Below are 25,387 nucleotides of genomic sequence, written 5' to 3'. Positions count from 1 at the left end.
CATACAGTGCCTTGTGAAAGTATTCAGAAATAACCAAAATAAACCCCTATATGAATTTCATGGATCATTTTCAAATGTTTTGCATGATGATTAAACTAGGGATGCACAATGTTATCGGCATGGTATTGGCCAATATTAGTGTTAAAGTTCGATATCGGACATCGGCCATCGGCCATTCCATTAAAATAACTTGCCTATATAAAAGGCGCTGTTTTTGCCTGCAGTGGCAGCACAACGCGATGACGTCACGTACACCTACTCGATCTCACAGTGGAGAGAAAAATTCAAAACGTCGGCGATGTGAAAGTTTAATTTTTCGTTGGTGAGGATGTCGGATTCCGAAGATTTATGGAGTACGTTGAGCCTCGCTACATCGTTCCCAGTCAGAGATATTTTTTCAACGTAACGTTGGAATCCGAAGAGTTGTAATTTGTAACCCGAGTTACACGTCGTCATTTCCGACGTCATTGGGAAGCTAGAAGCAGGAAGCACGACATGTTGGGTGAGATTTACCACAGACATTTGGACATAGTGTTAGCCACGTTAGCATGATTAGTCTTACGGCACAATGGACAGACAAAAACTTGGAACTTAAAAAGACTGTCCTTCATGCACAGGAGTGTAGAGGATCTCACACTGCAGCTAGGAACCCGGAACAACACTTTACATTTATTATAAGTTAAAGTACTATGAATATGGCTGTTACTGAATATACGTCACCAGCTCAAACAGCTGTTGCACAATTTTTGTAGCAAATAAGCCTAAATAAGAGGAATATGTTCTGACAAAGGAACGTATATAAAATATCGGCATCAGTTATGAGCCGAATATGTTTTAACATATCGGCCAAAATTCCAATATCGTGCATCCCTAGATTAAAACATCTTCCAGGACTTAACTAATTTAGTTTGATGCTTTTATTTCTTTACTTTTTTTTTTTTTTACAGCTTTATTGCCAATATAAGCTCACGATCAAAATCATAAATATCACTTGCATATTTGAGATGAACTAAACAGAAATGCAACGGTCTTAAAAGCACATTTTTATGAACGTTTCTGTATTTATTACAATAAAAGGCTGTTATTTTACACAAAAGTTCGTGTGAACGTTTTCTTTCTTAGGCAACTAATAGAAAATGCTCTAAAACTGGAAGTGAAATAACGGTTTCATAATTTATGACAGCTAGCTCAGTTTATCAGTAGTTTCAGCTGCTTCCATCCATTGTTAATACAAGCGCTGCTCTGTGCACACCAGCATGAATTGTTATTAGAAAACTGGGAGTGAGGACAAAGAGATTCACTTGATTAACTAGTTTAATATCACGCCTGCACATTAACATCCATGCTTTTTGACACCTGTCAAAATAAATCCACCAGAACATTTTTGCAAAAGTGACCAATGTCAAAATGACAAAGCGAAATAGTTTTAAATAATTAAAGTTGGATTATTGGCTATTTCATGTCAGATAAGGCGGCTGGTATAAACTTCTAAAGGCAAGTATCATTCTGAACTATCACAACTGGTTAAATCTTTAGAACTGGTACATGCAAAATAAACAAGAAGTTCTTTACACATTTCATATGGTTGGAATTTATACTTTACAACAAAATAATAAATGAGTAGCTCAATTTGACAAAGTATCATATAAGCCTAAACGATGTCATAAAAAATGAGAATATTTTGATAAAATTCTATTTTGAGACACAGAAACATCTTTTTGAAGCCCTGGGGGGTAAACAGGAGAACCATTTGTATTGCTCGACTATTTCTGGTATGTCGACTTACATCTGAACTTTTCAGTCCGACAGAAACGTGAACATTGATCCAGTATTTGTCTAAGCCTTACATTTTTATTTAAATGCCCTTGATTTAACATGCACACAAATAAAAGTGCAAAGCTACAACTGAAGACTGAGCAGAAACCCGATGAACTGTTTTTGAAGTGTCTTATTAAATAATTTATGTGGATGTACACGAACGTCTGCGTTTTTGTGTTCAGGAATTTTTTTGCACTGAGGTTGTTTACAGCACAAGTTATCTTTATGATTTTAAAGGTTTATATCTAACGTAATGCAAGTGTTTTTGTTTTTCTCAGTTTTAAGCCACTCTCTGATTTTGATCCATTTAAAAAGTGAGTTTATTTCATCCGAGTAAAGTCTTAACACGTCTATAAAACCAGTCTGAAAGCTTTCAGGTGAATTGTTTTAATGGGTTGTTATCAACAGGTGGATCCACTTTGACCTAAATGCAAAACAACTAAATACAAGATGTTTCTTTCAGCTACAGAATGAATAAGAAAAAACGGTTAAATCGTTTCAGCTGGACCAATATCTTTATGATTTAACCATTTTGTTATTTACCTGGATGACTGAGCCTACAAACCTTTTTTTTTTTTTTTAACAGCATGTATCTTAAACTTTTTAATCCAATTAGAAACAAATGACTGGCCTGATTCAGGTTGAACCTGATGGAAATCTCACCTGAGCGTGGCCGTACATGCAATGTACTCGCGCAAACGAAACCTGAATTTTCAGATTTGTTTGGCTTCCACACCCCGTCTAAACACAACACACAAACCCACCCAGTTTAAATACAGCACAGATGAGCCAACGACACATCTTAGAACTTGGATTATCTACTCATAAAATAAATATCGCTCCTCTGCAGGCCACCGTGCGACTGCGGGAACATAAAAGAAAACGGCAGTCTGCTCTGTGATGCAACTATACTGCGGCTGATGACGCAACCAGCTTTGCAGGCAGATACAAGCTGAACGACGCAGAAATAGCATCACAAAAACAAAAATTAAAACAGGAGGCTGAAAGAAACATGAACACGAAAAGAAGAGACAGCAGCGTGGAGAGACAGCAGCGTGGATATACAGCGGAAATGCTGCGTGCTCAAACACTCAAGGTCATTCAGGCTGTTCACTAAAATGCAAACCCCCACACCACACCAAGCATCTGTTCATAGACACCGTAGACTTGCTGCACAGCTACACTGACAAATCTGTCTTTAAAGGCTTACTGCTGCCTCACCCACCGTGTGTTTGTGAGGGTGAGCGTTAGGAGTTGGGAACATCAAACCTGCACATAAAAGGCTGAGTTTAAGCTCACAGTTGTGCAAGAAATAAACAAAGCAACACCAGTACTCATCACTGCTTTCTCGACAAGTACCAGTAATAAACCATTTTGGAACCGCTGTTTGCTGAACTACAATAGCTGCTGGCGATACAACAATACAGTGTTGCGTTTCAATAACTGGACTCTGTCTTGCAGTCCAGCTGAACTATTTTTTATTGAACCCTGTGCAAATAAATTACCAAATCTGTGATTTCAAATTGGTAATGTCATCTGCAAATAAAACAACCATAGTGACTGTAGATCTAAGTAAAAAGCGCTGCTGTTTCACGTTTATTTTTAGTGGCACCACTAAAGCTGTATTTTTAGAAACTGTGAATTACCTTCAAGCTCCTATTACACAATACTGCCGTACATGTCTAAACTAAATGTACATGCAATACAATCGTTTCTGCTCGTTTTGGAGCTAGATTTACAAGTTCAATGAAACCTGATCTGCAGTAAAAACTGTGTTAGACAAACTGTTTTAATGGTAAACATGTTGGAGGATGAGATCACCAAACAGTGAACCTAACTCACTGCTGAGGCTAAACCTTTTGATTCTCAGTAGGGTTCTCTCAAACCAGAATTCCTTTCTATCAAGGATGAAGGAGTGGTCACATCTTCATCCCTGAACGAGTGACCGCTGGCCTGCAGATGAGTATAAACCACAGAGTCCTGGCCAGATCGTGTTGCTCTTCTGTGCTGGGCCAGCCTTTTGGCCAGTGGCTGTTTAGTTTCCCCAATGTATAACTGGTCGCAGCCTTCCTAACACTGAACAGCATACACAATATTACTCTGTTTGTGTCGGGAGACTGGATTGGACTGGAGACTGGATCTTTGGGATGGACCAGTCTTTGATATAATTTATGTATTTTGGGGTTTGATAGCCATGGGGACATCATGTTTAGTGCCCCCCCCCCCCGTGACTTTGAAACCCCAAAATACATAATGGCACAGACTGGTTCTGCGGGTCAGCGGTCACTCTTTCAGGGATGAAGATGTTCACATCCTTGATGGAGAGGAACATTGGTTTGAAAGAGGAGTAAAGGAAGCCATCTGTGTAAAGAGAACCTGTCCATCATTGAACAGGGGTGGGGGGGTCACTGTGTTCAACTGTCCCCCTCTTACAATGCTGTTATTGCATCATCCAGTCCTCAGAGTAGCAAGCGGACAAATTGTTAGGCTGATGGTCCTTTTACATGTGAACAGCAAGTCCTGGATGTCACCAGCAAACTGGTTGATCCACTATGAGAAGGTGCTGTTTATAAGACTGAGTTTGTTGCTGCGCTTCAGACTGAAGAAGTCTTCTGGATAAAAGAAGAAACGTTTAAAAAAAAATAACAAAATCGGTCCAGAGGACCTGACTTAACCTTGTTGCATTTGTTTACCTGGATTAATGTGCATGCATCAGGACACTCATTCAAATGTTCAGCTCATATGGGAAATGGCCGCTATGACTTTTGGTTTTTATAACTTTTGGACGTTTCAATATATTAAACTTTTTTTTAAATATACTTTAACCATTGAAATACATTTGCGATCTTTTAAATTAAAAAGTCAGCATTATGGCTCTACTTTATCTTCTTTTGCTATTGTACACTTTTGCTCAGTTTAGCTTCTCTTATGTTACACTGAACTAGCTTTTACAGCTTCTTCAGCAAGTTTTTTCTCTCAGCATTCACACTATTTGGTTGAAACTTTAGGAGCCATCAGATAAAGGAAGTGGAAGTGATTCATCAAAACTATATCAATAAATGCTTTTTTTTGGGGACAACTTCAACTTCAGTAATGTGACAAATAGTCAAACCAAACCTGACAATAAAGAGCTTGAGACACAAAATTAGCTCTAATTAAATATATTTAGTTTTAATGCCTATTTTTTTATCCAGCAATTATGTTTTACGGTTATAACTCCATTTAATTATGTAAAAGAAGCAGTTTAAAAGTGCAATTAAATTTAATAACAAGCAGGCTTTACAAATTTAAGCAGTGCGAGTTTAGTGCAGGAGGAAAATGGAGGTCCTGAATTATTATCGTTATTTTTTTTTTTTACTTCAACATGAAGATTTAACCCTCGCAGCTCATTTTCATTAAAATACAGCTCTTGTTTTAAAGCTAGCGGAACGCAACTAGTGTTTTCAAGCAGTTTCAACGGTTCAATCGTCTCCTGCTGCTAGCATGCTACATGTTAGCTAAGCCCCCGGCGGCAGCCTCAAAAAGCTCCAGGTCTTTAATAAATATTAACCTACCTCCTTCTGTAACAGCAACTCCGCGTTTTTCCACAATAACGAACCGCACTATTTTAAGTTACAGTGCAGTTAGCTTTGCCCATTGTCTGGGGTGAGATGCTGCTGAGCGTCTGGTGGCGTTTGAAGCCTCTTTCCTTTCTGTGTGAAAAAAAAATACTACTCGAGTCCTTTACCGTAAAACCTCGTGCAAACACGACATAACGTTTTCAGCAAATTAAACGTCGCCACTTAAAACAAAAGTATACAAAGACGCAGAGTGGGTTAACACTAACGTTTTGTTTCGAAGCCAGAGGAAAAAGGGAAAGAAAAAAAATAAGTATTTTCTTTACATCGCTAAGTTCCATGAGCCACCAAAGCGATAGAGCAGTACTCCCTCTAGTGGACGTTAACGCTCACTACAAGAAGAATAAAAAATGCCTTTTGCCGAATCTTTACGGTTAGACACCTGATTGGTGGACGTAAACCCAAACCGTGATGACGTTGCAGGACAGTAACCAATCATCTTCGAGGAAGGACTGACTCCGGTGCAAAGATAACGGACCAACAGAGGAGCCTGTAGTTTATTTACATAGCGTCTATTATTAATAATCCTAATGGGATTTATGGACTGAAACAGTATGCAATTATTTATTTGTGTCACGTAAGAAGATGAAGCTGGCCAGTGAGTTGGGAAAACGCTGAAGTAAGTAAAAAATATTGATTGGCGAAATGCTACCATTTGCTAGCTAGCTAGCTGACAGATTAGCTAACAATGAATGAAAAGCAGTAATTTAGGTTTGGTTGAACTAAAATGTGCTTTATTTTGTGAGAAATACGATATTTACCATGTAAACTATGGTTTCTAGTACAAATTTTAATAGTGCTGACTAAAAACGAAACATGTGGAAACTCAGCAGTCATTAGTGTCTGTGTCCATCATGTCTGTCCAGCTTCTGTTTACATCTCTGATGTGGTGTCTCCAGTCAGTGAAATGTCTCTAGCTCAGAGGGTTTTGTTGACCTGGGCCTTTACCCTGGTATTCCTCATCATGCTGGTGCTCAAGCTGGATGGGAAGGTATACTAAGATTATTTGTTATTTTTGTCCTGTTGTCAAAGTATTTATATAATATTTTTCATCTGCAAGGTTTTTGTTCAGCAATGATCAATCCTTTTAACATAATTCCAATTGTTTTTAATAAGCAACATTAAACTAACTCATGATAATCAAAAGGAGTCAAGAATGAAAGCCTTGGATATTAATTTTTAGTCTTTCTCCAATCAGGTGCAGTGGAACTGGTTCCTCATCTTCCTACCAGTCTGGGTCTTTGACGGCATCCTCATCCTCATGCTTGCCATCAAAATGGCTGGCCGCTGCAAGCCTGGGTACGACCCACGCAATGGTTCACCAGACTTGTGTTTGCGTACCTGGTACCTGATGGCCATGCTGCTCAAACTGGGCTTCTGCCTGACGCTATGCGCAAAGCTGGAAAAACTGGCTGACGTCAAGCTGACATTTGTTTGCATACCACTGTGGACCATGCTGCTGGGAGCTCTGGTAGAACTGGGATTGAATATATTTCCTGAAAGGAGAGAGGTTTAACAGCTACTTGAGATTAAATTAATAAAAATTAAGAAAGAAGATGTGTTGGAAATGCTTGTGGTTTGCCTTTATCGTCATACTTTAAGTATAAGAATGGTAGCTGTTCATACCTGAGCTGAGCTTCAGACAAGCTAAAGGTCAACTGAATGTGTAAAAAACAAGTTTTTGAGTCATTTATTACAAAAAAAAAGCACCAAAATTAATCTGAAGAAGCAGCTATATAAAGAAGACTACTGTAAAGCCAATACTGGACAAAAAAATATTGTAATGTGTTGTTTTGAATTCATAATGATCAGTATTGTTTTCAGTATTTATTAAATATAATGGACTATAACTTTTCTTGATGAAGGTACCACAAATAAGCGCCATTTGTTTGTTAAAAATGATTTTTTTGTTTGTTTTTCACCTTCTTACATTCCTGAGCTGTTGAGCATTGTTTTGGCAATTTTTATTTAAACTGTTTAACTTGAAATGACCGTTTTAGATGTAAGGATTAAATAAAGTGAATAATTTATAATTTTTCTTTTTGGTGGACAATCTTTTCTTCCCTGCACATGTCATCAGTGAGTTCAAACACATTTGTTTTCTCCATTATTCTGCACTTTATTGAAAAGTTTTGACCCAAGTGCACATGCTGTAATAAATAATGGCCGATTTAATTTACGCTGTGCACTGAAGAGTTGTCCAAATAAAATTTTTAAAATCTCATTCAAGAATTTCCAAATCTATGCTAAAAAAAAATGTGTTGGGATGAGGGGTGAAATGCCCTGAGGGTTCCCCAAAGAGTCTGAAGCCGAGTTTTTGCCTCCGCCCTTTTAAGAACACTTCAGCTCTGACATGCTGACATGCACATGAACCGGTTTGAGCCAGAATTACACATTTACTAAATAATTCATAACTTTAGCAACCGGAAAAAAATTAAAAGCTGCGCTAAAGAAACGATGAAAATGGCTAAGTCTGATCTTGTACTTGTTCGTCAATTTTGAAAAAATATTTTGCAAAATGAAGTGTTGGTAAAAGTTACAAGCTTGCACTCAATTTATAAACGCTACATTAAAATTCAACAATTTTACTCCACAAATGTAAATCAAAGCGAAGGAATGCACATCACCCGTCTCATCTTGTGACTGTTGTAGACAATTTGGTCACACCTTAAAAATACCATTAAGTATGATCTTGTTTTGCTCAAAGTACACGACTCAGCTACCACCATTTACTTTAATATTTATAAAATTAACAGAGTTGTGGCCATTTTTGTCAACTAATGTTCATTAATTGGATTTAGGCTTTTCTGCTTTAGCTACTATTCAGCTGATTTTTTTTTTTTTTTTTTGTCATTTCTGTTTTTGTCAGACTTAAAGAAGCAGAAATGACCACAAAAAATGGAAATAATCTAAGTGGGCACAACTGTGCTCTCTCCACTTTCAAATGGTAATTTAAGCTTCTTTTTAGCTACTATTCAGCTTTTTACAGATAATTTCTATTTTTTCTGTACTCATTTCTGCTTCTTTCAGTCTAATTGGGCACAATTGTGCTCTCTCCACTTCTGGTAATTTCAGCTTCTTCCTGCTGTTTCAGCTATTTCTTGCTAATTTCAGCTTTTTTAAGCTAATTTACTGTTTGTGCTCATTTCGCCTCATTTAAACCAAACTCTGCAAATATGTGTTCTTTCTGCTTTCTTCTGCCAACTTAGACTTGTTCTTCCATTTCAGCATGTTTTTAGCTATTTTTGTTTTTCAGATTCTTCAGCAATAAGCATTTTTGCAGGAAATGCAATGGACATCTCCAAATGTTTATCAGTTATAGATGCACATCCAATGATTCTTTTCAATAAGTTTTGTTGAAATGTGTCCATTGGGTGATCGTTAAATTAGATAAGGTCATCATTTTACTGTTGCTTTAACCTCCTAAGATCTGAACTCTTGCATATGTGGATGCCAGGTCCTATGAGGTTAATGTTCATCAAGCGCAATCATTTGCTCATTTTGAAAATATAAAGCATTACAATCACATGTCTTAAATACTGACGAGAACAGTTTCTAAATAAATCATATGAGGTCGACGTGGTCTTTCGAAGTCATTACCTTCCAAACACAAAACACTTTGTTCCAGCTTGCCTGCTCTGCTGCCACTCCGATGCTGTGAAGGTCAGCTGAACTCCTCAGGCCCTGCGAGGCGACTCCAAGAAAAGAAAGAAGTGCTTTTGAAGAGAATGTGACGCGACACACACCAGTTCTGAATGATGTAGCCGCAGCATTGTTGGGCGTCTGCTCGAATCGGAGCCGTTCAAAGAGCTCATGTAACTGCTGCCAAGAAGCCAGAAAGAGAACAAGCATCTACGTGTACAGTACCATTTTAACATGTTTTATGAGATCAATCCATTCTTTTAATTACCGTAATTGTATTTTAATGTAACTGTCCACGCTTCAAGAAAAGGAAGTGGAGCAATGCGTACTTTCATACAGCGAACCTTTTATTAGTTAGGCTCATATTTAAAGTAGAAACCACACTACAAGATATTTTCTTTTTACAAAACTTCTTATGTACACTACAGTGCTGACAGTTAATAACAAGTAAAACAGAATAAAATAAAATAAACAACAGATAAGCTCGCGCTCCTGAGGACATCCGTTTTCAACAATAGCTTTGTCACATTTGTAAACATAAAAAATAAAATAAAATGAGTTCCCGTCGTGTCTCATCTAAAACAAAGACGTGTACAAAAAGAGCTGCAGAGCGCCTTACAGCGGGATCAAGTCCCTACTCATCACCTCGATCTCCTCAGAACCACAGGTGAAGAGTTCCGTCTCTGAAACGAAGTCGTTTGAGGCAGAAAAATAGCTAAGGCATTATCTTTTGCTTATTAAAGGTTTTTCATGCTTTTTGTGGGACCAATTAATAAAAACACAACCCTGTTTTCTGGATTTCACTTCTTAAAGTCATCTGTTCTTATCTGCAGGCCTTTGAACAAATTTAGAAACCAATTTAAGACTTTACTCTCATTTTACAAACAAAACACTGCGCTGTGCGTCTCTGGAGCACTGAGTACAACTCCAATCTCCAATAAGCCGGGACGTTGTTTACATTAAACTGATATGTTCCACTGTGAATAAAACATTGGTTTATGAGATTTACAAATAACTGCTTTTATTTACATTTTACGCGACGTCCCAACTTCTTTGGACTTGGGGTTGTAGCTCATAGTTAAGGACAGGCACTGGGGAAATGTTGTGGGCTACATTAGCTCCGATGTTGATCGTAAAATTAAGACACTGATGACAAACAGGTCCTCGGCTGTGAGACATGCACTGACAGAACCTGAACAGATACTTGGAGAATCACACACTTGTCATACTTACAACAAACCTTCCATATTTTTTTTTTAGCCACAAGAGGTCATTTCAGTCCCCGGTTGATAAATAAACATTTTAATATACATAACGCTGAATACTATCTTAAAACAGGACTTGAGGTAAAAACATAAATAGTGCTTTGGACATAAGCTCTCAGTCTGTTTTCAAAGTGTTTTAGACCACAGAGGCCAAAATAATTTCTAAATTATAGTCTTGGAAGAACGTGAAAATGCCCTGCGAGTCATTATTTCTTTCATAAAGTCATTTGTATGTGCTCAGACGTGGACATAGCGATTAAAAAGTGCTGCAACCGGTCACGATTAGGAAGCCTGGACGAAACGTGTCTGCGTATTGCGCTCTGAATTCAGCTGCTTATATCTTGGATGATGTGAAATCTAAAAAGGCAAATGATTTGTGTAGCTACATACTTGAAGTTTAATAATTACAATAGGGAACTGAAAACGGTTCTTTAAAAAAAAAACAAAAAAAACAATTGAAATGAGATTTTGTAACCTGACCTGACTGTTTTCCTGAGACTCCGGCGGCTGGCCTTTAACGGCCTCGCTCAGTTTAAAATATTTTAGCTCCAAAAACAGATTTTAGTTTCACAGACACACACGCACAAAAAAAAACCCCATCACACCTGGAGCTCTGTGACAACAGGTGCAAGACAACCTGCGACTCATTAAAGGGCCTGACTTACCACAGGGGGAGCCTGCTGTAGTGATTTGTAACTCATGTGGGGTCTTTTTTTATTAGTAGCACTGAAAAACAGCGATACAACCATCGTGTTAGTTGAAATGATTAGAAAAGCCTTGTAGGCATCTATTAATTGCACCGTTCGTTAATGTTTCCATCGTCAGCTTAAGGACAGATACAGCATGGGGGTTTTATGTTCAGCAGATTATTGCTCTGAATACAACGTGAGGGAAAAGTCCTGCTATTACCTGTATTGATCAAGGTGTATTGATAACGTACAATAGAGGAAATGTTGCACTATGACATCAACGGATAAGTTTTAAATAATACTAATCAACTGTGGGCACAGAGAACATACCGTTTAAAAATAAAAACAATTAGCTGCAAGTTTAGCAAAAAAAACACGTTTTTTTGTTAAATAAATAACAAATATGCCGTAATATTCTCGTTTTCTTCCTATATTTGGTGACTCACAAAAAAAAAAGAAAGAAAACATTCTGAAATTTTAAAGGATTACACCTAAAGAACTAAAAAAATATATATATTTTTTAAAACAGCGGTTTGGCAGAGCAGGGACTTCATCAAACCGTTAGCCTGAACATTCTTGAGCTAAAACTGGTGCACAGACTACAGGCCAAACAATTTCCTGTAAATAAAATTGAATTTGGTCTCGTTTGTGCACAGTCAAAGCCTCAGTACAATCCAAGCCAGTTCAGTCCAGTGGTCTGGAATATATGAACTCTGCTTTTATACCGTGTCTGCACGGACACACCGAACGTGCCTTGTACACCGTCTTACAACCAAAATAAAACCTTGCTCATTTACAGTTGTTTAAAATTAGCATCGCTATGTACAGACTACTATAAAATCTGCTTCTGCTGCTCTTCATGCCTTGGGGGAAGGGGGAACATAGGAGGGGAGGGTTGAGGGTAGGGAGGAGGTGGTAGAGGGGGAGGAGGTGGTGGGGAAGAAGGAGGAGGCGGAGGATGAGGAAAAGATGGTGACGGGGGAAGCGGAGCCTGCACCGGCGCAGAGGTTTGGTACTGTGGCTGGAGCGGGTAAGAACCGGGTGGCGGCTGCGAGAGGAAAGACTGCGGAGGGAGGAACGGGTGAGAGGTGAAGCCGGGGTGCTGAGGGGGGAAGAAGGATTTGGCAAACTGGTGCTGGTAAGAGAGATGAGAGAGGAGAGGCTGGGAGGGAGAGTTTGGTTGAGAGGAGGGGGGGAGAAGGGGAGGTGGGTAGTAGGTCTGAGCCTGTGTGGTGATGTTGGGTTGGTGCAGGTGGCTCAGGTGGACTGAATGTGGCGGCACACTCTGACCGAGGTAAGAGTTCAGAGTTTGAGGCTCAGGGGGGAAGGAGGGACTGGGGAGGGGATTAGTGGGGAGGACTGGAGACCTGTGGGGGAGGTGGGAATGCGACATGAGGGGAGGGAAGGGAGGAGGAAGCATCTGAGGGAGGTGAGGAGGGGGGAGGTGCTGCGGTGCGTATTGCTGCATGTAGAGTCCTTGTCTGGTGGCGTCCTGCAGAGGGTGCATCTGCAGATCCACACAAGTCCTGGAGTCAGAGCTGGAGCTGTGAGTCCACACGTCTGGTACTGTCCGTGTGTCCGCCGGCGCTCGGCCCCATGCATCCGTCTCCGAGTGTGTCCGTGTGTCCGTTTGGGCGCCGTGTGTTTGTGACGTCTGAACGTCTGACTGCACCGGAGCCCGTGCGTCTGAAAAGACGTCTGGCTTCAGATGGACGGGGTCCTTCGGGTGTTCGGACCGACAAGCGGGAGACAGACGACTAGAGGACGAGACTGCAGGCCTGGGACTCGTCAGAGACAAAGAGGAGGCCGACAGTGAGAGAGATGCGCGTGGAGAAGACACGTGAGCAGCTGGTGAGGAAGAGCGTGACGTGACCGCAGACCCTGCAGAGGTGGAAGACTTTGAACAAGGTGGAGAGCGGGACAATTTGGAAGGCGAAAAGAAAGACGCTGTCCTGCTATCTGACTGATGATTATGATGATGATGGTGGTGATGATGATGGCGATGAGGTTTAGGTGAGACTTTGGGTTTTGCGTCCTTGTGAAGAGGAGGAGGAGGTGACACCAGTTTATTAAGGCAGAGAGAAGTTGGAGGTTCAGCTTTCACTTTTGCAGGAGAATCTTGAGGTTTTCCTTTTTTTGTGTCGTCCTTCGTCTCCTCTTTGTGATCAGAGTTCACAGAGGGGGCAGGTTCACACAACGGTGGCTCAGATTCCTCCTTTTTAACAGTGGGCAACGTCCTGTTTTCTGCCACCTTCTCATCTTCCTCCTTGATCTCATCCTTCACTCTTCTCTCATCCTCTTCTCTCCTTTTCTCTTCATCCTCCTCGTTTTCCAGAACCACTGCTTCCGTCTCCCTTTCCTTCAGCTCAGCCTGCTCTTCCTCTTCCAGCTGCTCCTCTTCTTCTCGGTGGTAACGCTGGAGGCGTACGTGCCACGCCAGGCTGCAGACGGCAGACACCGTCTTGAACTGGTGGACGACGTTTCGGGGGATGAAGTAGATGTCATCGTGGCACAGGCGAATACGAGCGTATCGGATGCCCTCTCGCCGCAACTGGTTCAGTTTAGCATCGTCCACCCACTGCACACACTAAGAAAAACAACAACAAGATGTTCAAGTACAAGACGCGTAACATTTATTTTAACTATCAGCAAAAGAGGACAGCCCTTCATAACACTTTAAGTGTCCTAAATTATTTGAAAATTGAAAAACAATTGGTTAATTCCAACAATAAAACATCAATTAACAAACAAAACCAGCTAAAAAAAAAAGATCTGAGGCCAGATACACTTTAAAATAAAAGCTTTTTATTTAAATGAGATGAACCATATGTGGCGTAGATGTTATTACTTAAACCTTCAAATTTAACAAAGACTCAACACCAAAAATACAAAAAAATACTTACAGTAAAATATCACATATACAGATTATTTTATTGCAAGCCATTTTATTTAGTCCTTCATTGGCCCTGACTAACTTTTAATATTACTAACACTGACCATAGGCATTATTATTTGTTACTATAAATAATACTTGTTATAGAAACTGTCAGTATACATTCTGCATAAATAAAACGTAAAACACTGAAGAAAGAGCAGGCTTTTAAGTAAAAAAAAAGGAATTGTCAAAGTAATCTAAAACAGTTTCTAAATTAGCCGCTTAGTTTATTTTTGAACAATGGTACATTTTCTCCACCAGGTGGCGGTGTTTCACATTGATTTGACACTGGGAGGAGATGACTGAAACCCTGTGGAGGTAATTCTGCATCTAATTGGAGATGGAGTATAGTTATGATCTGTGTGTGTGCGTGCGTGGCGTGAGTAATGTAATACCTGAGACAGAGGGGGTTCGTGCAAGTCCAACTGAAGTCTCTGAACTACATAAGGGAAGTCGGCAGCATGGAAACACACAACATCTTTGGTTACACGAGGCGGCTCCGGGCTGAAAACAAGGCAGGGAGGAGTGAGGAACAACAGAGAGTGATTACATATAGTTCATCATATTTATGTACTGGATGCGCGTCTAAGCAGACAGTTGTGCACCAAACCAAAGGTCTGCCTGTGAGTGAATGTTTCTTACCTTTCCACGGAGCAGACAGCCTTCAGCACCCCCACGGCTGCTGTGGTCTGACGCTCGAAACCCTGCCCGATGTGATCAGCATGAGCTCGAGTCCGGTCCTCGAACAGCACCTCTCTGGGCTCGCTGGCTCTGGGCAGAGATTGTAGCAGGTTCTTCACTTCATTAGTGGAGCTGCGAAACAAACACAAGTGTCCACACAGTTCATGTTTTGTTCCCTGCTGTTAAAATAAAGAAGCGCGTTACTAAAATAGCTACAAGGAGTTTGGGGTGATCTCATTTCATGTTTTTACCAAGGAAACATGACTAGAATATTCATTAGTGTTTCTGCAGGGCTGTAAGTAGCACCGTTATTGATTAGTCTTCATACTTATTGTGATTAATGATAAGAGCAATAAAAAGTCAGAAGGTGTAAAACATGTTCAGAGTTTCTAACGTCATACCATTTCCATGTTTAATCGTCTTGCGTCTGGAAAACGATCTTAAAACACAAATTTTAATAAAATGGTTTTTGATACAATTTTTACTACCTAAAGCAGGGTGGACCCAAAAGCAAGTTAAATTTTATTATTGAATTTCTATTTTACTTGTGCACATTTTGTAGCATTTATTTTATAAACTGTCTGGCTTTTCTAACATTAATGGACGCCTTGTTCCCATTTGCAAAGAGAAGTATTGTCATTAAGTAATCGAAGTTAGGAGGAAACAACGTTTTCTCCACATTGGAGAGTTTAAAACCCATTAGCCTCATTCAGAGACAGAGATGATTATTCAAATTAGCCATTAGAAAGTGTTACTCTAAAATTAGGCACCAATTATTTTAACAGTTGTTACCAAAATCTATAATGATCTATAAATCCAGGTTGACAGATCCACTCACTGACTATTGAGCAACAAAACCTTCATAACATAAAAAACATTTTATAAATAGTCGAGCTGGATAGTTAACATTTTAAACAACTCGGTATTAAAAAGTGCTCGGCTGCAGAGGTTTTATGATTTTGTGATAACTGCTTTTTTCATTTAGTTTTTGTTGATTTCTGAAAAGAATTGCAAAATTCTGGGAGTTTAAAGTTGCAAACTTGCCATGGAAATTAATGAGAATTTATGGGAGTAAACCTGGAATTTGAAATATTAGATGTTGGCTCCTAACAGGGATTTTACTAAAGTTTCGTAAACTATATTTTAGCATAACCTGGACTAAAATAAATCAGATGTCCTTGCTGTGCTAACAATGAGTGATGCCACAGCCTAAAACAAACTGCAGCGAGACCTGAACGTGTCGGGACACGTGGGAATAGTAACAAGTAAAAGGTTCAGTTCAGAATATTAAATAGATTTGTTGTGAAAAGAAATTTACTGAAATAAGTTTTGATTTACGTAGACAAAATGACAGAAAAAAACAAAATAATGATCGATGAACATGTAAATAGTTTACTTCGGAGTTGTGTAAGAATTTAACAAAAAGGTTCACAAAAAATATATAAAAATGCCCCAAATCCACAGCTTTCTAAAGGTTTTGTGGATGTGACACATTATCATACAATCATTATGTTATTTGATAATAAATTAATTTTCATAAACTTTGTGTCAGACCAGTTAATAAAAGGTTTCTATTTTTGTTTGGATATGATAGTTTGTTTTAAATCGATTCCTATAAACTCCCACAATTCCTATAAAAAGTTTCAATTTGTATTTTTCCAAACTTCTCCAGCTTAACGTCCAAAGAAAAGTTTATGAAACGTTTTCTGTTCGTTTGCACTTTAGTCACTTTAATAAAAGGCTCCATATGAAGAACCCACAGGAAGGTTTTATGATGGAAATAAATATAAACTGTCGGCAAATTCAACTAATAAACACGTTTTGAACAGTGGTACTAAATCTGCAAGCTGAAAATGTTACAATAAATGTTGGACACATTTTTCCCCGCTTCATATTTCTTAAAAATAAAGAATTGATAGTTTAAAGGCTGATGAAGAGTAACCTTTTAACTTAAGTATTTTTATTGTTGTGTTGAAAGTTAATTCTTGCAAATTTAGAATGAAAAGTTAGAAATTCATAACAACCTCCTATAAACCTTGTTTTAAAAAAAAAATAAAAAAAATCTCCATTTAAAATATTCCTTTAGAAAACGAACAGCAAAGAAGCGCCGCCTGTTCAAACTCGGCTTCATGTGGTGTACTGGCTGACAAGCTGAGGAGTAACAGCATAAAAACGAGCCGTAGTGCCGAACAAAAGAAGTACCGCAGTCAGCTCGCTGCCGGATCAGTGACTCACACCGGAGCTGCAGTCGGGTTCAAACGGCAGCGTGAACACACACATGCACAGAATCTGGGAGATTTCTTCCAAAGCAGAATCACGGACAGAACCAGTGCACTGAAAGCTGAAATGTGTGCTCACTCATTCAGAGATAAAAGATGGAGATGCATGGGCTGGTGGAGAGGAGGAAAAAAAAAAAAAAGAGAGAGATGGAGGAATATAGTAGAAACACACACGGAGCTCAGAGGTTCTGCAGGTTGACAGTAATAAATGTAAACCCAGGAAAGCTGAGAAGCAGAACGTGCACGCTAAACAAATTAAAAATACCGACACGAAGGCTCACATTCACTATAGAGCTCTAAACTTCCTCTGTGGGTGAAGTCTTGTTGTTCTGCTGGTGTTGGAACAGATTCCTGCGTATTTATTGCCAGATAAAGTCAGTGGGGAGCAGGAGAACGTGAGGAGGAAGCAGTAAGGAGGTGATGAGGGGGAGAGAGATGGAGGGAGGTGGGATGATTCAAGATAAGGCAGTAAAACAGGTAATAGAGCAAAACAGGAAGAAAAGGGGATGTATACATTTTAAAGCCACACCACCACCATTTTCCTAAAAGCCAGAACTATATCTTTATGAGATTTTTTTTTGTATACTGGAAATGTATGTACAAAAATAAATAATGCCTTTGTAATCCGTGTGACGTTTCATCATCCACTTTATAGGATTAACTACAAGTAAACACTCAGCACACCTGCTGGCTGTAAAGATGTGTTTAAGCTAAAGTTCCCATTCATGAAGGAAAAAAAAAAGTGAAACCTATATTAATTTCTATATTTTCTACAGTTATATTACAGTTTTGTTTCTTTCATTCACCAGCAGAATTTTAATGAGCGACATATGGTTTGTATCTGTCAACCATCACGCCTTCGCCCCCCTCAGTCCTGACCGCTGCAGCCGTTACCGTGCAATTATTGCGACTTTCTGGAAGAAAAGCAGCCCCTAAAGCTGAAATAATCTGGTTTATTTTCATTGCACGAGCACTATAATCACATTGAGTTCTCAGGCTGAGAGTCTCACTGCTGTCAAACATGCACAAACTCTTTGACCTTTCAACTGAAACTAGCAACAAACAAACAAAAAAAGCACAAAATGTCGCCCGATAACAAGCTGCCTTCTTTTATTCACAACGAGTCAAAACAGCAGCCAAGCACTCACTGCAAATAACATCACACACATTTTCTTTTTCTGTACGGCTTTCCAACACACGCTTTGTGTTTTTCCCTTGATACTCGATACTGTGGCACTTTTAATACACAAGTATTTTCTTCCTAATGCACTTTCAGAGTTCCAAAAACAACTGCGTTAACAACTGTGCAAATGAATCAAATTAAAGGAGGTAAGAGATGCTGAGAGGATGGAGCTGGAGAAGAAACGAAGAGAAGCAGGAGGATAAAAACAGAAAGGGCGCAGATGTAGGTAGAGCAAAAAAATAAAGAAGAGGGGTCAAAAAATCAACATTAACAGGCTGCAAAAGTCACGGTCTGAAATATTTTAGAGAGGATTTATAGTTTATTAGTTGTAAGACTTGAAAGAAATAAGATTTCAACATCCTTGATAGTAATTTATCACCATATAAACAAACCTGACAAGCCTTAGTGGCCCGAGGCTACATTTGCTTCAAAAACTACTTTAATGAGGTACAAACGACAAGAAATATAACGTTTAGTGTACATTTAACTTCCAAAGAGAATAAACAACAAAATACTTTATTAGCTAATTCAACCACCTAAATGTCAACATCAAAAGATTTAATTCAAAAATTATATGAATTGTCACGATACAGAAGATTTAGAAAATGTGAATTTTTCTCCTTGAGAAATTAAAATCTAATAAAAGGTGACAGTTCTAAACCAGCCCGTATGAGAAAAAAAAAAACAGCTTATGTTTCGTAGTAAACAAAATAGAGAAATAAACGAGGTGAGAATGTGTGTGGTGTGTACTGCCCCATGTTTGTACGGCAGTAACCATGATCTCATCTGAGCAGTGAGCCACGCATCGCTAACGTCACACACAAACTCACACACATCCTCAGTCATCGTCTCCCTCACAACAACAACAACAACAAAACATTCTGCTGTGCGTTTGACACCCTGCTGACGTACAGCAACAATGGCACTACAAGAGGAGGAAGCTCCTCGTCTGGCGCTGATGAACAACAACAAAGCTTCAAGCTGCACACCTCATGGAGGCCAGAGAAAGTTCGTTAAACCAGTCGGCACAGACAGAATTCAGTTATTCATTACTTCCATCTTTCCCAGTCCTTCTACTTCTCTACCACCTTTCTGCTGCACCACCATGTGACACAACAAAGACGACACATGTAAACACCAAAGGGGCTACAAAGTAGAAGAGGAACAGGAAAAAGAAAGCTGGTGTGAAAAATGAGTGGCGACGGAGCCAAGGCAACTTTATGTTTGCTGAAGAAATAAACTGCTTTCTCTGCGTGGAACCAGACGACACTGCACAAGCAGTCAAGTTAGCTGTGTTAGAATCACTCAGCTAGCAGCACAGTGAGGTAACTATTTTCAAACCGCACCACCTGAAGCCTAATTAGGAGTGTTTCACCGACACAGAATTAGGCTCGCATCGTTCACAAGAATCATAACGAATGGAGGTGATCCTTCAGTCTGACTGACTACAAGAAACTATTCCCAACACAGTCTGTGGCTGCCAGGGAATACATCTGCATCTGTGGAACAAGCTGCAATATATTGTATTAGACTGAGACTTTACTTCAGCCAGTCCATATTTTAAAAAGCTCCAAAGTGTAATGAAGCATGAGCAGTAAGTCCTTGGAAACAGAGCTGAGAGTAAAGAGGCTCGTGCAATAAGCTTACACATACCCCGAGACTTGTAGTGCAAACAGAAAACAAACAAAACATTGCATTTATTTCTAGGTTACTCTGAGACTCACCGCTTCCTTTTAAAAGGAGACTTCGGTATATCAGCTACAGGTATCATCTGCTCTCCTGGTCTGACCCACATGATTGGACCATCGTCGCTCTCGGTGGGATTCATGTCTCTGAGACTGGAGAGAGTCCCCCATGGAAGAGTCCGCTGGAGTCAGACAGAATGAGGAAGGTAAGCAGATTAAAACAGAATTATCCTGGCTTTTTTTTTTTTTAACCTGCTCAATAATCCATCAGGTATTTTATTTACGTCTAGTTGCTTCTGTTCTTTACTAAAAAGCACAAGTGTCATCCTGCAAATGCTAAAGAATCAGAAGCCACTGATCCACAGAAAGTGTCAAGAGGATGTTTCTGGTTTTATATTCAACAATGCTGCTTTTCGCTCTGCATGCAGGAAGGAGATTTTGAAGCGTCGACACAAAACAACAAGCAAGAGAACACGCACAACAATCCGGCATTTGAGGGACAGCAACAAACACTAATCTGGAGTTAAACTGCTGCAAAGGAGGAGAGCAAGTAGCTTCATCAAATCAGCCATCACAACACTTTCTTTGCAGGCGCCACTGAGAATACGAAGTGTGTTAATGAGGTATATGTCGAAAAGTCTTTAAGAGTGTAAAATCACAGGAAAATTCATGCACAGTTTAAAAATGAGGTAATACAACTTCACGTGATTTACACATCAAGCACATGACACTACAGGTCAATATCTATTTAACAAAAAACTGATTATAACATGAAAATTATTATTTTGTGCTTATCTGAATAATGTCAATTTCCTTTACACTACCCATTTATCAGCTGAGCTGCTGTTTTGGATTTTTGTCAATCATCCTGCGCAAACTCACCTTGAGGAAGGGGGACTCCTCCAGCAAGCCGAGGAATTCTGGGAAATAATCCCCGACCTCCTCGTCAATGGCTCCAACCAGGCTGACTTGTCTCATTGCCCCGGCTCTGTACGTGCCATGACTGTAAGTTCTCTTGACCTGACGAGGAAGAAAGTGCAAAAATTTAATAAACCAGTTCAGTTCTTGACAAAGAATGCAATGTGTTTTATTATAACCATATTTTTCAGACTACAAGTCCCCTTTTTTTTTTTCTTCCATAATTTGCATGCCCTGCGACTTATGCTCTGAAGCGACGTATTTATGGATTTTTTTTCCATATTTATAAAACAATTTTTGGCTGAGATATGACCTTTTTCATTCATTCTGACCGAAATAATTCTGACCATTTTCAGTCGCTAGATGGCAGTCGAGCAGTATGGCATGCCATTGTATCATGTAGGTAAACGTGGCTATTAATGACACAATCAGCTTGCCTTAATATGTCACAGTCGTCTGCCTGGAGCAAGCATCAAATCAGCTTCATTTCACTGCGCCACCCCGGTGAAATTCAGCTAATTTGACCATTGAAGTGCATTTATTAAGTAAAAGTTCAACTGAGACACATATTTACTATAAAGTCCAACTAACAAGTAATTTTTTAGGTGGTTATCTTGTTAAATTTTGAAGAAATGCAGAGTCACCCTCTGCGCATTCATGTTTCCGTGTATCGGCTTTTGAAAATGCAGCTGATTTGATCGTCAAAGTGCATTTATTAAGCAAACGTTAGACTGAGACACACCTTCACTATAATTTCGAGCAAACTAATAATTGTTTTTAAGTGTCAATCTAGTTAAATTCTTGTTAAAGTCCTCTCGTGCACGCTCTCGAGACTCGATTTTTGGCACAACACCGGCCCACATTTCCGGGTTGTCAGCGGTGACGCATAATAGATGCGACGTTTACGACGAAGCGACGTATTTATGGATTTTCCCACTTTATTAGGCATATTTGGACTGATGCGACTTATAGGGCGGTGCGACGTTTACAGTAGAAAATACGATCGGTGAAGCAGAAGAAAGCAGAAAGTGCAAACGAATTCAAAACAGAAGCAAAACCTGCACAAACAATCCTCAAGGGTTTTCAGAGAGCTTGCACAGGTTTAAGATAGTCCCCGATGAGAAGCGAACAAACGCAGAGGCATTAAAGTCATTACACAACATTTTAAATGACTTTCCTACAGCAAACTGGAAACCAGCAGGACTTCAAAAGGGGTCCAAACGAAAATAATTTTGTGTCAAATACTGATACAGTGACAAAAAGGCAATGCTGTCGTCCTTGAGGGGAAAAACAAATGACACAAAATGACAATGAACATTTTAATTTGTCTATTTAACGGCAAGTACAAAACTAAGCTGCTAGCTGAGTGTTAAAAAACACAAATGTGAATGGTTTATTCCAGTGAGACTGAGGGGAGAAACTCAAAACTAGAAAATCTAAACTGGGAGAAAACAAATGCACATGGAAGCTGTAAATCATTACAGGGCGTCTAAAATCGACACTGCGAGTGTTGGCGTATTATTCACTTGATGTTTCTGCTTCACTCATGTGACTCAGACTGTTTGCTGCTTTTCACTTGGCTGACAGAGCATTGTGCATGTGTGACAGTGCGTCTACTCGTCTCCCACACTCTTGGCCCTCAACGGCGCCTCTGTGCGTGCATGTGTATGCAGTACGTGCAGCATGTGGCCTGCACGCTCTACTCTTGGCTGATCGGGGTGTGTGTGTACGCGTCCGTCTCTCTGGGCATCTGTGTGTGTTTAAGTTAGCCAAATCCTTGGCTGAACGCTCCTGGTGAGTCACCGCTCGACAACGAGGCAGAGATGAAGGCAGAGAGACGGAGCAGAGGGAGAAGAGTCGGGATACACGGGAGAGAAAGAACGAGGGAAAGCTAGATGGATGGAAGTGGAAAAGAAAAATTGAGGCGACTTCAAGGGACAAAATGTGAAGGAAATAAAATGCAGCCAGTGGAGACGGGATAAAACAAGAGGGCGTTTGTAAGGCAAGATGGAAACGTGTTAATGGAAATATGGAAGATGACGATGTTTAATTCGGAGGTTAAACGAGAACAGGGATGAGCAATAAAAGGTAATCATGAAGATAAAGGAGGCAGAGGGAGAAATTATGATTGGATGGAAAGAAAGAAACAATATTAAAGGAAAATGGAAAAAGAAAGATAAGGGAAAGAAATAATGATAGAAACCATAAACTAGAACAAAGTGATGGATTTCCAAACTGATCAATTACCGTAATTACTGGACTATAAGCCGCTATTCTTTTCACACACTTTGAACCCCGCGGTTTATATAATGCTGCAGCTAATTTATGAATTTTATTTTTTTGACGGGCTAACGAACTTCCTGCTACCAAAACATTTAGCTTCGTCACACTCGGGCGCTCACATATCTGCCCAATACACGTCTCTCTTGAGGGGTGGGTCCTATGTTTCAATGAGACTACCTGTATAAATAAAGGTAAATAATAAAAGTTGATCAATGAAATGACCAAATAGGTCACAGTGGACTAATGAAACTTCGAATTGCCGTAAATGAAACGCACTCACTAAATTCTTCAGCTCAGTTATTTTGTACTTGATGAACGCACCCTCTTCAGATGATGATGCAGCTTTCAAGTTAAAGGGCGATCAATCTGGCTCTCCAAGAAGGAAATAGAACTGCTGCACATAAGCTAGGCGTTTCCTGGTAGGCTACTTATTTTTAACCAGCCTCGTTACAGGCACTGTTCAGAAAAAACTTTTACTGTATGTATTTGTGTATGTTACCAGTACATAATTAATTAAAAGTTTTAAAAAATTTGCATACATATCTCCTGTTACAATGTAGACACCTGCGGCTTATAGACAAGCGCGGCCTATATATGTACAAAATTAAATTATTTATTTATTTAGTGGGTGCGCTCAATAATCCAGAAATTACGGTGCTTGGAGTCGCAGAGCCCGTGTATTAAACTTACAGCAAACTAAATAGATCTGACTCAGTCCGTTTATCAGGCAAAGGCTGGTCGAGCCACATGGCTATTTGTTGTCGTTTTCTCATTTCAGTTCATGGCATCTGTGCCCTAACACTGATGACGACGTGCACTAAGAGCTGAGGACATTCACTGAACACATTAGGACATCTTGAAATTGAGCACACGGTTGGATTCATCATCACGTTTACAAGTTAACTGTTGACTTCCAGTGTGTCACAGCCACTGAGCGCGTGCGTATTTGTGAGTATACATCCATCTGGGTGTGTGATTTTAATTAGCCGGGCTGACAAGCGTACATTTCTCTGTGTGTTTACATGTGCATAATTTAACAGCTGAATAACCCCTGTGTTTGCAAAGAGGGGCATTATGAAACACTACCCGGACTACAAAAAAAATACAAACACGTTTTACAATCAGTGGTTCACACGGATCTTAAGTAAAGGAAAACAGAAGGGAACGGTAGATGCGACAGACTTCCACGTCTACGTTTGCTCATGAAATGTTTGCTCAGATAAGCTCTCTCTCGTTAATATTCTGTAACAACCCCCCCACGCCCAAATCAACTTATCCCTGCAGAGTTTATGTCGCACCATCATTTCACTAATCTACCCGACCTTTCAACAACCTCTGTGTGTCATCCTCTTTCCAGGCTCTCTGTCCAGCCAGACTCTAGATTACTGTCCATTAGTCCACTATTGTGCCTGCGTCACAACAAAGCTTCTGCCTCACACACAACTGGACCCACCTTTGTTTCATACTCTGTGTGCTACAAAGAGAGTTCATGTTAAAATAACCTAGAAATCCTTGACGCAAAGTTATGAAACCTTTGTCACCTATAAAGCAAGTGGAAAAGAGAGAAGCCTTAATGTTGAATAAGAACGTGGACTTTCAGTGGTTTCAATCTTTTTTTGACTGTAAATGCTTAAAATAAAACTGCACCTTATAGTTTTCTTCCCACGTTGAGAGTTGATTTTATTTAGTCTGTGTAATGTCATTTTACACACCAAGAACAGTCTTTACACATGCTTTAGAGACAAAACTCAACTGTTTTGGGTTAAGTTTGTGGCGCAGCGTTAAAAATAAAAAAAAGGACATTATCGTGTGTTCTCTTTCAACGGAACACTGGAGTTTCCAAAGAAACTGGATTCATCTCTGTTGAACCACACAACACAAAGCATAAAATATGACTATCATAAACAAAAAGTGTCACATGAAAGCTCGTGTTCGCTTCTGACTCCAGCAGTTTCTCGCAGGGCTGGAAGGTTATCTGTACAACACCATGCTGCAGGACGTTAGCGCTGCTTTCTACAAAAGGCTCTGCAGATCCAAAACAGAAGCAAAAATCTTGTCTAACAAGGTTAAGTCATTTCCTCTGGATGGATTCTTCTGCAAGGTTTCCTAGAAAAACACGTCCAGAGGACCTGTAGATTTATCTACCTCGATTTACTGAGCATGCATCAGGACAAAAATCACAGGGTTGACTGTGCGTTTTAAAATAAATTGGATTTTACTCAGGACATGACTTGTCAAACATAAAACCTACCATCTGGACACATTAATGAAAAGTTGAGTTTTTAAATGTGCATAGATGGCACCATAAGCTGTTAAAAATTTTATCCTGATTTGCTGATCAGAAAAAGCATATTATATATATATATATATATATATATGTGTCTAAGATCGG

General features: G+C 39.6%; 2 protein-coding genes and 1 long non-coding RNA gene across 3 annotated transcripts in view; 1 reads left to right on the top strand and 2 right to left on the bottom strand.

Annotated features, from left to right (window-relative positions):
* The window catches only part of LOC119428119, a 35,177-nt gene extending 29,566 nt beyond the window's left edge, over positions 1-5,611 (bottom strand). Inside the window, exon 1 of the long non-coding RNA XR_005187693.1 lies at positions 5,373-5,611. This is a non-coding gene — a long non-coding RNA (uncharacterized LOC119428119). The remainder of the gene's footprint in view (positions 1-5,372) is intronic.
* Positions 5,612-6,330: 719 nt separating this feature from the next.
* On the top strand, positions 6,331-7,215 carry LOC119428067 (transmembrane protein 60-like). The gene is made up of 2 exons (XM_037695711.1): positions 6,331-6,426; positions 6,634-7,215. Exons 1-2 carry the CDS (start codon positions 6,343-6,345, stop codon positions 6,949-6,951), a joined length of 402 nt encoding a protein of 133 aa, XP_037551639.1. The 5' UTR covers positions 6,331-6,342; the 3' UTR covers positions 6,952-7,215.
* A 4,461-nt stretch (positions 7,216-11,676) lies between these two features.
* Positions 11,677-25,387, bottom strand: part of LOC119427986 (lysine-specific demethylase RSBN1L) — a 26,348-nt gene continuing 12,637 nt past the window's right edge. The window contains exons 5-9 of the mRNA XM_037695628.1: positions 20,677-20,814; positions 19,834-19,976; positions 14,609-14,779; positions 14,362-14,470; positions 11,677-13,618 (exon numbers count right to left, since the gene is read on the bottom strand). Of these exons, the coding sequence (XP_037551556.1) occupies positions 11,864-13,618; positions 14,362-14,470; positions 14,609-14,779; positions 19,834-19,976; positions 20,677-20,814 (2,316 nt within the window). The 3' untranslated portion in view covers positions 11,677-11,863. The remainder of the gene's footprint in view (positions 13,619-14,361; positions 14,471-14,608; positions 14,780-19,833; positions 19,977-20,676; positions 20,815-25,387) is intronic.

This window comes from Nematolebias whitei, chromosome 22 (assembly GCF_014905685.2).
Source record: "Nematolebias whitei isolate Nwh7 chromosome 22, NemWhi1, whole genome shotgun sequence".
NCBI classification, from domain to species: domain Eukaryota; kingdom Metazoa; phylum Chordata; class Actinopteri; order Cyprinodontiformes; family Rivulidae; genus Nematolebias; species Nematolebias whitei.
This window is presented reverse-complemented; position numbering and strand designations above follow the sequence as displayed.

Coding starts and splice junctions, on each gene's coding strand:
- LOC119428067 (XM_037695711.1), top strand. CDS start 6,343: ATGTCTCTAGCTCAGAGGGTTTTGTTGACCTGGGCCTTTACCCTGGTA. Junction 6,427..6,633: donor TGCTCAAGCTGGATGGGAAG/GTATACTAAGAT, acceptor TTCTCCAATCAG/GTGCAGTGGAACTGGTTCCT.